Raw genomic sequence first — 15,750 nt, 5'->3', positions numbered from 1 at the left:
CTTTGGTTTCGATTTTCTCGAACACCATGAATCTCATTTGAGAAATATTATGTTGGTGTTGTAACCAGTGCACTACAAGATTAGAATTTGTATTCTTATTCCGTATCATACTTTTGTGCTCTCCTATCCTCACTTTCACTTTGCGTTCTGTTTTCCCTATATACATTAGTCTACAGGGACACTTGATGCTGTAAATCACAAAGTTGGAATTACAATCTTCTGTAAATCATAATACTGATTTTACACCAGTTCTGGGATGGTTGACAACATTTTGCTGCATGACAATATTACAATTAGTGCAGTTGTTGCATTTTCTCATTCCAAAATGACTTGTGTTTTTATTGGGTTGAATCTGAGACCACTGCTACGTGTATATGCAAAGATGGGGTTTTCTTTGAAAATATGGTTGAAATCTTCTTCTTTTTGAAGTAATTCCCATCTTTTAAGTATTATTTTCTTTATTTTGGGAGATCTTGTGGAAAATTTGGACACAAACACATTGTTGTTGGTAGGTGGTTGTTTAGGTTTTGCTTTAAGGAGATCTTGACGTTCAACCATGGTTACTCGGGATTCAGCTTTGTTGATGCATTCTTGAGGGTAACCTGTATCAGAGAATCGAGTTTTTAAACGCTCAATATCATGTAATGCTTCTTGTGTGGACGAGATTATCTTAACGCAAAGCATTTGAGAAAAAGGCAGGTTCCGGATAAGTTGTGGTGAATGAAAGCTTTGATAAGAAAGCGTATTGTTGGGATCAGTTGATTTTACAAATGTTTGTGTTTGAATTACAGAATAATCTTTAGTCACTAGGACATCAAGGAAAGGTCATTCTTTTGAACTTATTTGATGCGTAAATTTAATCGTGTTTTTCAAATTCAACGATTTGATGTTGTCTTCCAGAATTTGAATGCTGCCTGACCAAATTAAGAAAATATTGGCGATAAAACAACTGTACATTACTAGATGTTGGTTCCATTCAGTCTTAGACAAAATGTGTTGCTCCTCAAATGCTGCCATAAAAATATTGGCGTGCGTGGGGGCTCCCCTGAATCCCATGCTTGTGCCACTAATTTGTAGAAAGAACTCGTCTTCCCATCAGAAGTAACTGTGTCTGTTTTGTACCCACCAAATGTCATATTGATGCCCTAGGGACAGGCAGCCCTATGACACTGAGAAGCACGCAATAGATGGATTATGCACGATTCACATTTTTTGATTAGTTTGAACATTATTCAAACCAGGTGTGCTTGTAACCCACACTCAATTTTATATATTTAATGCAGTGTCACCAGATTTAGTTAGCCATTCACAAAATCTCTACAAGTAAAAACACACTTTGGGGGTGATTTACGATATCAAGCGGACTTGTAAACGTGACTGACCGACCTCCAGTCGGTGGTCCCACCCGCCTCATTTGGATGCGACCGAACACTGTTCGGTTGCATTCTGACATTTCCCTATGGGATCATACATTCGGGCTGTAATACATGCTCCCATAGGGAAATGGGAGGTATTGACATCGCTGCACCCCGTGGCGGTGCAGGGATCAGCAAACACGCTTAATGACATGGTTTCCATGTCGGACTAGGCGGCATGGAAAACATGCATCGTAATCCCAAAGGCAGAAAGGTCCGCCATTTGGGATTACGAGCCGGTTCCGACTGGCCAACGGGCTCCTTGAGCCCATCGGAAGCCAGCCAGAATGAACGGCCAGGTTCAATTCAGACCGGCTGATACATAACCACTGACCGACTGACAATGGGGGTCGGAAACCAAAGGTAGGAGTCTTTCTGATCTCCATTCTAGTAGGCCCTTTGAATTTTTTGTGATTGGTTTACTATGTATATAACATGACAAAGTAATTTCATATGAGCGATCCATTTTAATAAAAAGAAACTTGACTGTCCACAACATTTTAAAGTAGAGCCTGCTAACTGTTTTTGTTGTAACAGGACATCACAAATTCCTGCTAGTAATGCCTTTCTTTGTTTTTCCATTGCTCTTGTTCTTCCCACAGTCTTCCAACTTTGGTTAGTCATTTTTTTGTGTGTTTTGGATATGATGATTCAAGAATTCCTATCCGGTTTGGGAGCCTTCAGCCATGCAGCTCCTTGTATCTTGACTCTTTATATTTCCTTTGAACACTAGACTTGGATGCAAAACCAAGATGGCGTTTCAAAATGTATAAGCTATCTACAATCAAAGTATCCCTTTCCTAGGAAGCGTATATCTGTATATGATAGCTTACGTCATATTGGCTTCTTCAGCAGCTGTGTCAGACATAGACAAAAGCCGGTGGTATCTGAAATTTCTCACATCTATGTAGTTTTCCAGGATGGAGTGGCTGTCAATGAACCATAGTTCATACACTGATCATTTTAAAGCTATTTCAGTTTTCATATATGAAATGTGGTAAATGTGCCACCTTTTACTCTGGGTAAATATCTGAATTTCAATTAAACAAGGATCTGGAGATGGTCTGTTAACAAAAGTATATTTGCAGTGAAAGAGGATCTTCATTTTTGGATCTCATAATGGACTTGGTTACGGTAATACTTAAGTCAAAATGCACTACACCATGAATAAATTGATCATATCTTTTCTGAATTGATAATATCCTGAAGAAAAGACATAAATACAATTAAAGGGATGGGCAATCAAATTTTTCCAAATATTTTTACACAATAGCGTTTCTCCTAAAGCAGTCAATCCTTAACAATATGTTCTTGTTTTGCATCTTTGTATCTTAAATAATAATGCCTATTGTGAGTTAAATAAAATGTTTGCTAACCTTTGAAAACTGTGATAGGGAAACTTCAAATGTCATCCCCTTCTAAAATGTTGACAAAACAAGGAATATTTTAGGTGAAAAATTTTCAGGAAATCACTTTCTAAAATGTACCTGCAAAAATGCACTTTATTTAGGTTGTGACCTATTATGGTTGATCGTGAGATCAGTAGTGAACTAGTGTTTTAGATTTTGGCTCATGGGTACTCTGTCACCCGTCCGCCAAGTTATAAACCAGGCCCTTAATAACCATTTCTCTATAAAGCATAATACTTCACACTCTAAATAAAGTGCATTTGTTTGTAGTTGCATTTTAGAAACCAATCATCTGGAACACTTCTTTCATCTAAAGTTTCCCTCACTTTGTCAATTCCTAATGCACTTGTAATAAGGCAGACATGCTTTCCATCACATTTTTGATGGAGTACTCCTCTGCCAAATTCTAAATCAGGCCCCAAGTATTTTTTATTTTACTTTTTTCTTGGTGCAATATTTTATTTTCACTCAATGTTTATTTTTCTTTTATTTATTAGATTTAATGTTGTGCCTCATGATTCTCTAGTTGAGCAGCTGGTCATTGAAGGGTGGAGACGTTTGCAAAGGTAAGACCATTTGTGCTTTAGACATCAAAGTTTTTGGCTTGGGTACCTGGACTATAGTACGAATATCTGGTCACTGAAGGTCCAAGTTACAGAAAAAAAAATCGATCATTCTAAAAACACTTTATACAGTGACCTGTACCACAAAGTTCCAAAGTTTTGAATCCACGAAAGCAGTATTTGTAAGATGATTTAATAGAAAAGTTGAATGCCACTATTTTTTACTTTATGGTAGTTTACATCAAAAGATTCTTTATACGTATTGAAGTTTCAAGCAAACTTTGCTGGACCTCTTACAATAGTTTATTAAATCTACTAAGAGAAGGTTGCTGTTGTAAGAAAATTTAAATGTCCATAGTCTAAGTAGATATTTCCGACAGTACAGGAAGAGTAAATGCTTTGCCCACATTGCAGCAGTTTCCACTTAGTGGGAGCATGCAGTATCATTGGAGTTTTGGTTAGCTTATCCAAACAGGAGACCTATTCCCAACATTAGACTTTTGGGAAGTGGGCTATTACGAACCAGAAGGTTAGTTTCCAAGGGCCAGATGTAGGTAATTCCAATTTACCGATTCTAAAATACCGAATTTTACCGAATCGATATTTCGGAATCTGTAAATGGGATGTAGATAAAGACTCGTTACATTTTACCGAATCGATTTACCAAATCGGTAATAGGGGGACCATTTACAAGGGTGGCAGGGTGTCACATTAACACCCTGTTGCACCCCTGAATAGTGCATGGGTGCACATGTGGCACACATACATGCCTTAATGGCATGTATGTCTGCTACATGGCAATGTAAAAGAAGCAAATAATTGCTTTTTTACAGGTATTCGGTTTTTACCACCAACTTTTAGTTGGTGATAAATAACGAATCCTTAAATGACAAATGCACTCACTTGAGTGCTCCCTACATTAAGGATTCAGTAATTTACTGATTCCTTAAATTACCGATTCGGTAAATTACCGAATCCTTAAATATGGCCCCTACATCTCAGATGCCTAATACCGGTTGGTAACGGACAAAATTCTGTAATTTCGGCTGTTACCGACCGGTATTGGGCTACCTACATCTGGCCCCAAATCTTCTTCAATATATGTTGTGCAGAATGGTCAATTTTTTTTAATTTTAACACATGGACATCACCTTTTGAAGGGCAACCGTTGTGAGGCATGTACTATTATTAACCTTTGTTGTTCCGGACAGAGACATGTTTAAGAGGGCTCTAAACAGTGTGTTGGAAAATTAAAATAATCTTCCATTTCAGAATGTTTTTTTAGTCCGGGTATCTTCTGCCCAAAACGTATTGGACACACATATGAAACAAAATAGATCCTAATGAGTAATTTAAAATATATGCACACCGCCATTTGTTTGTAATTTAATACAATTCTTACAACACCAGTGTTGTAATAAAAAAAAAATCATGCAGTAATTAAACAGATGCTTCTTGTCTTTGTCATTCCCTCTACCAACTCTAAATTGGAATGTACTTTTTTGTAAGTTTACTCTATTTTAACTGTTTAGCTGCAGTGCTACATGATTTTGAAAGTTCTGTGTACAATTCAACTTACTGTAACATAATAATGCAGTTTTCATGACCATTTGTACCATGTTGCTGAAAAGTAGTGCTTATTGGTTACAACCCGACATGCAATATCCTGCTCGCTTGGTCCGAGACTGCTATTTTGGCTCAATCAGAAATTTTACAAGTCAACATAAGGGATTGAAAATGAAAAGGTAACTGGTCACTTGGAGCACTTGGCCATCTTGGTTTTGTTCATGAATAGGCAACATATTTAGTTGTGCCCTGCATTGTACGACATATTAACTACGTTATCAGCAGTACGCTTACATTTTTACATGTTCTTATGTGTTAAATTCATAATCTGAACTATTAGCACTTTTATTTGGGAATGCATTGTTTTTCAGTAAAGGTAAAAAATTCACTAGTGTTTGAAAATGTCAGTAAATATTTTAATTTCTTCTTTTTCTTGATTGTGTGAAATAGGTTTAACCCAAACGCACTGTCCAAATTTTCAGTGTGCTTAAGTGAACAGTACATGTATACTAGTCCACTGATGGGAGAAATAGCAGACCTGGCGAGAAAAAATCTGGACTCTCTTCAGGATCTGAGGTATGTATGCAGATTTCTATGGCGTAAACTTAGCCCCTAGGGCTGCAGATCAATTTACAAATAACCACAGTAAACATCAGCAGAGCAGAAAGTAAATGATGTGTGCAAAAATATAGAGGAAAATTTGCAACTGTAGTACTTGTACTCACTAAACCTCACTTCCACTTAGAATTGTAAAGAAGCTGTAAGGGAATCTAGTCTAGAGGAGTATGGAAGGCTGTTCCAGGTCTTTAATGTGATGTCGGAAAAGGAGTGTCTTCCTTTTCTGCTTTGGTAGAATCGATGAGTATGGGCAAGTGAGATGGAGGCAGAGCATAGTCTTCTCAGTGGTTAATTTATGCAGGGCCTTGGTTGTGCAAAGCCTTGTTTGAGTGGGTCAGCAGCTTGAATTGGCTTCTCTTCTGTACAGGGACCGTCTGGAGATGCCTCAGGTGGGGTGTGATGTGAGTTCGCCTGGGAAGGCTGAGGAGGAGTCTGGCTGTGGCTTTCTGTATGGTCTGAAGTCTCTGCAGGAGGTGTGAGGTGATTCCTATATAGAGGGTGTTACCGTAGTTCAGTTGGCTGGTGAGGAGGGCCTTTGTCACGGTGCATCTCGTGTGTAGTTGTAGCCACTTTAAGATTTTACGTAGCATGTGCAGGGTGAGGAAGCAGGTGGAGGAGACTGTGTTGATCAGTAATTTCATGGTGAACTTGTTGTCAATGATTATTCTGAGGTTTCTGGAGTGGTCTGAGGCAGTGGGTGAGGGTCTTAGGTCTGATGGCCACCAAGAGTCATTCTAAGTGTTGTTGCCGAAGATCAGTACTTTAATCTTGTCTGTGTTTAGCTGCAAGAAGTTGTTCTTCATCCATTTGGTGATGCTTATCATGCATCTGTGCAAGCTCGTTCTGGTGATGGTAGCGGGTGAGTGAGAGGATCAGTTGAGTGTTGTCTGCATAGGAAATTATGTTGAGAGCGTGGGATCTGACAATGTTGGCCAGTCGGGTCATATATTTGTTGAAGAGCGTGGGGTTGAGGGTTCAGCCCTGCAGGAAACCACAGGTGGTCTCCTTGGGTTTGGAGGTGAAAGGTGGGAGGTGGATCCTCTGGGTTCTTCTGGTTAGGAAGGAGGTGATCCATCCGAGTGCATCCCCTTGGATGCCGATGTGGTGGATTATTTTGATCAGTGTATGGTGGGATACAGTGGCTAAGGTTGCGGAGGGGTAGAGTAGGATCAGAGCTGCTCTTTCTCCTTGGTCAAGGAGGGTTCGGATGTCGGCGATGACTGCAATAAGGTGGTTTTGGTGCTGCGATTGCTGTGGAAGCCGGATTGTTAGGTGTCTAGTAGATGGTTCTGCTCCAGGTGTGTGTCATAAGGTGCTTGTTGATGATCTTTTCCAGTACCTTCACTGGGAATAGGAGCAGGGAGATTGGCCAGTAGTTTGCTGGGGTCAGCAGAATTGTTTTTTGAGTTGTGGTCTGACTTCAGTGTGTTTCCAAGCATCAGAAAATGTTGCATTGGTGATGGAGGGGTTGATCAGGGTGCTGAGTTCCTGGCCAATCCTTTGGTTTCCGAGGTTGAAGATGTGGGGCAAGCATGGGTCTGTAGGAGCTCCAGAGTGGATGGATTTCATGGTGGAGGTTATGTTCTGGGTGGAGAGGAGGCTCCAGGTGGTCAGTCTTTGGTTTGTGTCTGGTGCAATGGGGGCATATCGAGAGTCTGTAGGTGTGGGTTTGGTTTCGAAGTTTCTGTATATGATTGCGATCTTGTCATGGAAGAAGTTGGTGCAGTTGTCGCACCAGCTGCTGTGAGGGTGTGATGCTGTTTTCGCTGGCAGCCGGGTTGGAGAATTCCTTGGTGTTGTTGCACCTTTAGAGAAATCATAACGGATTTATTCAACATACATGAGCACTACCGTCCATTTTTTTCACATATTTGTGCAGTATTTCAGAAACAGTTATTCATGTGTAGCAGTAGTTGTGCTACATGGGTCTCTTCTGTAGTCTCGCCAGGCCCCTTAATGTTCTTTTTTTTTTTCTAGTAAGATGAAGGAGTTGTACAATGAATCAAACTTGATTAGGAAAATTAAATGGTACTGTAGGTTATGTTTTGGTGGCCTTTTAAGCATCGTAAAGCCTGGACAAGTGACTGCTGCAACTGTATTAGGCTGTGGTTTCTTCCCTGATAGTTACATATGTCCAAAATACATTTATGGGAGGTCTTCATGCTGAAGAGCCATTGAAAAGGTAAAGAACTTTTTCTTTCACAGCCACGGGGACATTCCATCTAAAAAATATGCATCCCCAAAAATGAGACTGATCACCTTTCAAATTCTAGTATATTGTACCTGAACACCAATATTGATATGTCTTCCTTCATCTGCACTTCATTATAAAACACTTGTGCAAGACACTGCATGTTTTCCAATTTTTAATTGCCTGTGTTTAAGGAATCTCTTTTATAATCACTGAATGAAATGCTAACTTGTTCTGATTTCCCAGGGTCTTGACCAGCCTTATGACCAGCATATCTGCAGTCATCTCACTCCAGTTTCGTGATCAGTTAATCGAAAAGGCGGAGTCTCTCGTTGATGCAATGGATGTGGTGGAACCAGGCCGTTTGAATGATCCACGGAGGGTTGTGCAGTTTCTTCGAAATGTGAAATGCGCTTACCGGCCATTGTTGGATAAATGCAATTCTGTTTTTATTCGAAACATTGGCGAAGTTGATATTGAAAACTTCAGCATTATCCTTGGACTGTATCAGTCCCTACAGTTTAATAATTCTGAGTTTCGGCTGCTGGCCAGACAGAAACTGACTGAAATGATAGACATCTGTACCGATTCTGTAAGCTTCGTCAAGCTGTTTGCTGCACTTGGGCCTATTGCAGGTCAAGAGGCAAGAGAAAAGTAAGTTCATTTGTGAAATGCTGCATCACTCTAGGTGCCAAAATGCTTCCTATGTTGCTTACAATTTAAAATTCAAGCAAAATCTGTTGTGTATTCAGATTATCCTGCACTTAGATCCATTGGTGTTTCGTTTCCCTTCTTTCGCCCCATGTCTTTTGTTTCAAATACAATATGAAGTCTTGGTTGGGAAACATCTGAATGTTTTACTTTTGTGTCACTTTTATTTGTAACCTATGTAGACCAGAGAAGATAAGACCTTGAAAGCACAGTTTTGAACTGTTTCAATTTTAAGGTCGTCTTTTAAGATTTATTTAGGTTGACTTGCTGCATGGCGTCAAATACTTTCTCGAAAAACTAGTTGAAGAGAATAAATCTGATGGAAGCCCTTTCACATAATGACTTGATGACCCATTGAATACTGTAACTGTTTTAATGGTTTTCCTAAGGGGTAGCTTGTCCGTAGTTAACTTTAAGGTCAGCCACTTTATGGTATGAAATGTGAAAATCTAATTGGGCTGTGCCTTTTTAAAAGAAATGACTTGTTAAATATTGGCTTCGACCTATCCTTCCTAAGAGAAAGATGCTTTTTCTACGTGACTGGTAGATTGTGGCGGCCTGACTTGTTATTCACCTGCAGCTTTTGTGTTTTAGGCATACGTAAAGCAGAGTTTGTTCATTTGACTGTGTGCTCTTAAACTACATTTGCTACGTAGCTAAAGTTACCTGTCCATCCTAAAGGCCCTTCCTAACAGCTCCCTTTCTCTTGTCCCCCTTTCAGTTCTTAGTGTTTCTTTTTCTTCCCATTTCAGCCTCCAGCTCACTGTGTTTTTGGCTCCAATTCACCTTGTGGGGGTGAATGCAGATGTGTACAAATAATTCAGTGGTAGCTCTTTTATTTGTGCCTCAATGTATTATCCTAAATTAGGGTTGTTCACTAACTGGAAGCCATTACAGCTTTCCCTCATGGAATGTAAGTAAACGATCCTAAATCTTTCCAATCACTCCCAGTACTTAGCATGCTGAATTTGGAAGCTGGCAATTATTCCTGGCCTATCAATATCTGTCAGGGGGGACAGTGGTCCAGCTTGAAGAGACGCGTATTAAACCATGCTGTAATACTGTGCAATGTCTGCAAAGTAGCTAAAAGAGCTAAGAATGTTATGCTATTGGTAAAAAGAGCACTACAACTTGCACCACTAAGAAACCAATTCAAACAGTCCACCCAAAAAAACCTACTAAAAGATTTGCTGAAATGGAACAACAACCTGTGTCTCTAGAAGCAAGGGACTGTCCAGTAATTATTTCAAACTCTCTACTGTTGCCACAGGATAAAATGGTAAGACATTAGGTAGCTTTGACCACAACCAGTGACGATTTTGCCTGTGAAGATGATACACATCTCATCATGATCTACCTTTCTCTCTTCGCTACACATATTTAAAAGGAGGCAGTTTGGTTTTGAAAACTTGTAAGAACATGGGGCCTCGCACCATACTCATTAGTAAACCAGGGATGTACAAATTGCACACAAACTGGGTTATGACTGGAGATGTGATTTGAAATGTTCCCATGTCACATCACTAATTGTCCATTTGTGGGGGTTGCAGGGTTGCAAAATGATCCACCTAATGAATATTAATTAGGCATGTCACAGTTTGTGACCCAAATGATTGGCTCAAATGTAAGTATGATGGCCTGCAAGAAAAGGCAGACCACAATCCTTGTGTTTGCATTCCCAAACAGGAAGCATTTTTTAAAGCCAGGGATAGGTGGGGATTTAACAAAAATAATGTTTTATTGAAATAAAAGACATGGAGTGATCGCGTGGGCCAGGCTATATATAGTAAGACATCATCGGCATAGAGGGAGATGCGATCTTCCCATCCCTCCCTCCATTTTAACCCTCGGATCATGGGATCCTTTCAAATCCAGGCTGCCAGCGGTTCAGGACCAATGCGAACAATAAGGGTGACAATGGGCAGCCCTGTTACGTCCCTCTACCCAAAGTGATTTCCCGTGATATGTGCCCATTTGGGACTACATGCGCAATAGAGTTTGTGTAGAGTAGGTTAGCCCAGGAGCAGAATTGCGGTCCGAACCCTAAATGTTGGAGGACTGCAAACAAAAATGCCCACTCCACTGAGTCAAAGGCCATTTTTGCATCCAGCGAGAGGACTGCAGCGTCCTTCTGCACTGTGTGTTTCCGACCCAGTACGCAGGCGTCTGAGGTTCAAGGCAGTGTTTCTGCCAGGCATAAATTCCAATTGGTCTAGGTTGACCAGTTTGGCTCGTCTTTGTTCATGCTCTGCTGCCTATCATTAAAGAAAAGTGTTATGATAAACCTACCTGGTGGCTCTTCTTCAAGGGTAACCTTTTGTTGTGGAGATATATGTATATATATATGTATATATATATATATATATGTATATATATATATATATATATATATATATATATATATATATATATATATATATATATATTCTCTGCTCGCTTAACTTTTTTAAATCCTTTGTTGAAAGCAGGCGCAGACCACAAGGTTAGTGCAAAAGTTCCTTCTTTATTTGTCGCAATAACGCTTTTCGATCCATCCGGACCTTGATCACACGACCACACCGCCATAGTCTTTTCCCCTTCTTTTTAGGAATGAATCCCGCCTGATCTGGGTCGACAGGGACCGCCATTAGCAGGCTCAGTCTGGCCGCAAGTAAGCCAGCGTAGAGCTTTGCGTTGATGTTAAGTAGTGAGATCGGGCAATAGGAGCTGCAGAGCCCTGGATCCTGTGAGGCTTGAGGATTACCGAGATAGTGAACTCAGCCATAGAATCTGTAACCGTTCCGCTGTCTAGGAAGGAGTTAGAGTCAAGTCAGAAGAGGTGCCAATTCCCTGCAGAACGTTTTGTAAACCAAAGCAGGATACCAATCCGGTCCTGGGGATTTATCCAATTTGAGGACCAAGATAGCCGAAATGACCTCCTCCAGCCGAATGGGATCTTCCAGCTGCTCCACCTGGAGGAGAGTAAACTTGTTTGATTCTAGGTATATGCCGGCAACCGAGGGACCCACCCCCTCCTCCGCTATAAAGCGATTGGTAGAAGTGCCTAAACTCATCAACAATTTGTTAGTCCAAATGAACCTCCTCGCCAGAAGGCCGCTTCACTGAAGCGATGTTCATGAATGAATGAATGAGTGAATAAGGATTTGTATCGCGCAACTATGCCCAAGGGCGTCAAGGCGCATAAAAGTTGGTACCACTGCTGTAGGTGTAAGGCGTGCACCGACTATGGATAAGCTTCTAAGAAGAGCCAGGTTTTTAATGCCTTGTGGAAGAGCAAAAGCGATGTTTGTTCTTTAAGCTCAGCAGGAAGCGTGTTCCACAATCTAGGAGCGAGGGAGAAGAAAGCCTTCCCTCCCCATCTGGCTTTGACAACTCGCGGAACAGACAAAGAGTTCTTGTTGGCCGAGCATAAGGCCCTACTGGGAGCATAGAAGGACACAAGGGACTTAATGTCTTCTGCTCCCGACCCATACAGAGCACTATGGGTGAAACATAGAATCTTGAAATTTATCCTGGACTGAATAGGAAGCCAGTGCACGTTTTCCTAATAAGAGAGCCTTAATAACGTCTTGAGGTGTCGACAACAAACCTGGCAGCTGCATTATGTACTGTTTGTAGGCGATGAACCAGCTTTTTGTTCATGCCTAGGTACAGTGCATTGCAGTAGTCCAGCCTTGAAGATACGAGGGCGACCGTGACCTGTTTTCGAGCTTCAGGGATAAGATAGTGTGTAATATTCCTCAAGATTCTAATCACACCACAGCATGTTGACACCGTCCTACTGACTTGTTTGTCAAAGGAGAGCATGGGGTCTAAGATAACCCCAAGGTTGCAGGCAGTATGGGAGGGCAGAGGGCAGGCTCCAAGGGTGGAGGGCCACCAATCGGTGGACCATATCTCCTGTTTGCCCCGAAGATAAGGACTTCGGTTTTCTACCCGTTTAATTTCAGGAAGTTCTTAATCATCCAATAGGAAACTGCTTCCATGCAGTTCCTGAAATTGAGGGCGGTGGCACTCACCGATTGGGAAACGGAGACCATGATCTGGGTGTCGTCAGCGTATGATAACACTTCCGGCCCAAACAATCTTACAAGCCTGGCGAGTGGGGCCACGTAGATATTAAAAAGAGTGGGGCTCAGGGACGAGCCCTGAGGGACCCCACATTGCACAGGCTTGATGGGAGAAAGGAAGTCACCCAACTTAACCCTCTGTTTTCGTTGGTTAAGAAAGGAAGTCATGAGGCTCAGTGCTGGTCCACCCACTCCCATCTCTCTAAGGCGAGTCACCATGATGGAGGAGGACAGGGTATCGAACGCTGACGTCAGGTCGAGCAGGATCAGAAGGATAGTCTGGCCACTGTCGACCTTAGCGCGGATGTTGTTGATGACCACTGTGAGGGCGGATTCAGTACTATGTGCCATGCTGAGAAGAATCCAGCCGGCTGGTGTTATCCAGGAAGGTACTCAAATGGTGGTTTAGATGAGCCTCAAGCATGTTGGCGGGGGCAGGGAGCTGGGAAATGGGGCGAAAATTCTTTAAAATCCCGGGATCTAAAGTAACCTTTTTTAGAAGCGGTTTAACTATCGCCATTTTCCATGGGGCAGGAAAGATGCCTTTAGAGATTGCAAGATTGATCACCTCCATAAAAGGGGGCAGCAGTACCTCCCTGCACTCTTGAAGGAACTTCAAGGGGCACGGGTTCAGAGGAGATCCAGATTTAAGTTTATCCAGGAGCAAATTCAGTTGTTCATAGGTGAGGAGGGGGAAATTGGAGAAGTTGATAGAGGCATCATTGTACTGGGCTTCAGCTAACAGAGCCACCAGAGAAGTTGGGACCTCTAGGTCTAGATTTAGGGTTTCCAGAGCTGAGTGAATATCCACTATCTTAGGTGGAGATCTGATCACACAGCTCCTGGGACGCCACTATGGGATCTGGTGACTGGAGGACGGACAGGGAATCTATGATTTTAAAGTGTTCCCTAGAGGAACTAAGAGAGGTTGTCCGCTTAGTAAAATGGGCCTTCTTTTCCACCATCACCGCTGATTTGTACCCCTTAAGGAGAGTTTTGTGTTTTTCTTTTTCCTTCAGATCAAGCTGAGACCGCCAACGTCTCCCTTGTTTCCTACAGCCCTGCCTTAACAGTCTGAGGGAGTCCGAATACCAAGGAGCAGAAGGTCGTTTTCTGGCAGAATAGTACTGTTTAGCCGGAGCCAGAGTATCCACAGCCCTCTCAATGGTGCTAAAGAGATCAAGAGCAGCCGTGTCGGTGTCCCTCATTATGGGGGGCCTGAGACTGGACATCAACGGTGCAAGTGTGTCATTGTTAATTCCCCTATAATTCTTTTCAGTTCCCTCTTACTAGGGTCCGACAGGGACACAGAAGAATGTTGAGATGTGAATTCAAGTGGGACGTCCATGTGGTCTGACCATGACAAGGGGAGGGGGGAGCCTATTACTAGCTTTGAGTCTTTGGTAAACACTCCATCCAAAGTGTGTCCGGCTGAGTGGGTGGGGCTTCCCACTCCTTGCAACAGTCCACAGGATGCCAAGGAGTCTAGCAAAAGAGAAGTATCGCCAGAGTTCAAATTGTCCAGATGGAAATTAAAGTCTCCCAAGATGGTCATGTTAGGTCTGTCAATGTATGGTTGCAAGATTTTCAATAGATCATGACTAAAGGCAGACCTAGGGCCAGGAGGCCTGTAGATCAGGAGACTAGAGAAAGAAACAGAAGGAGAAGGATTGAGGGAGAAATACATGGCCTGGAAAGAGTCCAGAGGGGAGGGGAGTAACTCGGTCCGTCATTTTAGTGAGTTTTTATACAGTATGCCTAAACCACACCCCCTACGACCCACTCTATCCATTCTTGCCAGGGCATAACCCTCAGGAATAGCATTAACAAGCTCGGGTCCTGTAAATTCGGACGCCCAGGTTTCCGTGATAAAAGCCCAAGAAGGCTTTCTTTCAGAGATAAAGTCCCTGAACGCAATATTGTTCTTAACAAGAGACCGTGCATTAATAAGAAACCCAGTATCCTTCCTGACTGAGGAGGGTTCTCGCTTATTAAGCATGGGCTGCTTTTTTAAGGGGTCTGAGGTGGTGGAAAGACTTTCTATCCTAGTACATCGACACTCAAAAGTATCGAGGAGCTTCTCTGGGGAAACATATGATGGCAAGGCTGCCAGAGTGCTTGTAGCTCGTACGGGGTATACAGAGGACTTACTGAGGCCTGAGTATGTGTGGCACCGGCCTCCCTGGCCCCTTGTGCTTCCTCGGCGCTGACGGGCGCAGACGGGCTGGACTCGGGCGCGGAAACGGCGCGTCCGCTGCGCGGAGGAATGTCCATCCCCTTATATGCTGGCGACTAGACTGCTAGCGTCCTGGCCTCCCACCAAGATGGCCGCTGCAATGTTCCACCGCCCGGGTCCGTGCGTCTCAGCACCTAACTGTGGAGAAGTGTGGCTCAGGGGTTAGAGGCGGCAGACCCGGAAGCTGAGATCGGCCCTGGACCAGGGTTCAATTCCCCGCCTTGGTGGGTCTTGGGCTAAAAATTCCACGGACTCGATAATTCTCGCTCCGGTGCCTTCTCGACTCACGGGTTCACACTCTGCGACTCTGGGCAATAGCTTGCTTAATCTCCACAACGGCCCCTCGCGGCGGGATGCCTGGCTTTCACCTTGTGGATACCCTGCCGGGGTTATCTCACAGGGGAATACCAGGACGGGTTCCCTAAGCAAGCGCCGGGAAACCCACTGCGGGTAGCTGTGCACTATACAAGTTCAAAACATTTACATTTACATTTAACTCGGCTGAGCACCGACCAAGTGGGGGGTAAAGGATTACAAATCCGACAAATTAGTGCAAAGTGCAAGGCGATTTTAGGCAAAATGAAAGGTGAGTTCAAACACGATTTTAAAAACAATTGGCACAACCAAATTGTCAGCTTAACACACAGCACATCTCCTGGCTTTCCGCCTCAGGAGAGAAAACAGCAAGAACTCGCGCCTGCCCTAGCTTGCTCCTTATATGCTGGCGACTAGACTGCTAGCGTCCTGGCCTCCCACCAAGATGGCCGCTGCCACAGCCTTGGCACATAGCCTCTGCGCTAGCATTTTCCCACATTTATCGCTGCTCAGATAAAACCTGTGACGGAGGCGAAGCAGAGCGTATTCTGCTCTACTGAGATCTAAACATTTGAGAAGCAATCGCTTCCCTTCCAAGGTCTTCCAAACCCTTGGCGCCCCTGTGTGCTTATGGATCGCCTCCAATTCCACCACTT

General features: G+C 42.9%; 1 protein-coding gene across 1 annotated transcript in view; it reads left to right on the top strand.

The window, feature by feature from the left end:
- The window catches only part of FASTKD1 (FAST kinase domains 1), a 272,895-nt gene that overhangs the window by 74,804 nt on the left and 182,341 nt on the right, over positions 1 to 15,750 (top strand). The window contains exons 3-5 of the mRNA XM_086956076.1: positions 3,322 to 3,390; positions 5,404 to 5,529; positions 8,009 to 8,416. Coding sequence (XP_086812202.1) covers positions 3,322 to 3,390; positions 5,404 to 5,529; positions 8,009 to 8,416 — 603 coding nt within the window. The remainder of the gene's footprint in view (positions 1 to 3,321; positions 3,391 to 5,403; positions 5,530 to 8,008; positions 8,417 to 15,750) is intronic.

The sequence above is a fragment of the Lissotriton vulgaris genome, chromosome 2_1, assembly GCF_964263255.1.
Source record: "Lissotriton vulgaris chromosome 2_1, aLisVul1.2, whole genome shotgun sequence".
In the NCBI taxonomy this organism is placed as follows: domain Eukaryota; kingdom Metazoa; phylum Chordata; class Amphibia; order Caudata; family Salamandridae; genus Lissotriton; species Lissotriton vulgaris.
This window is presented reverse-complemented; position numbering and strand designations above follow the sequence as displayed.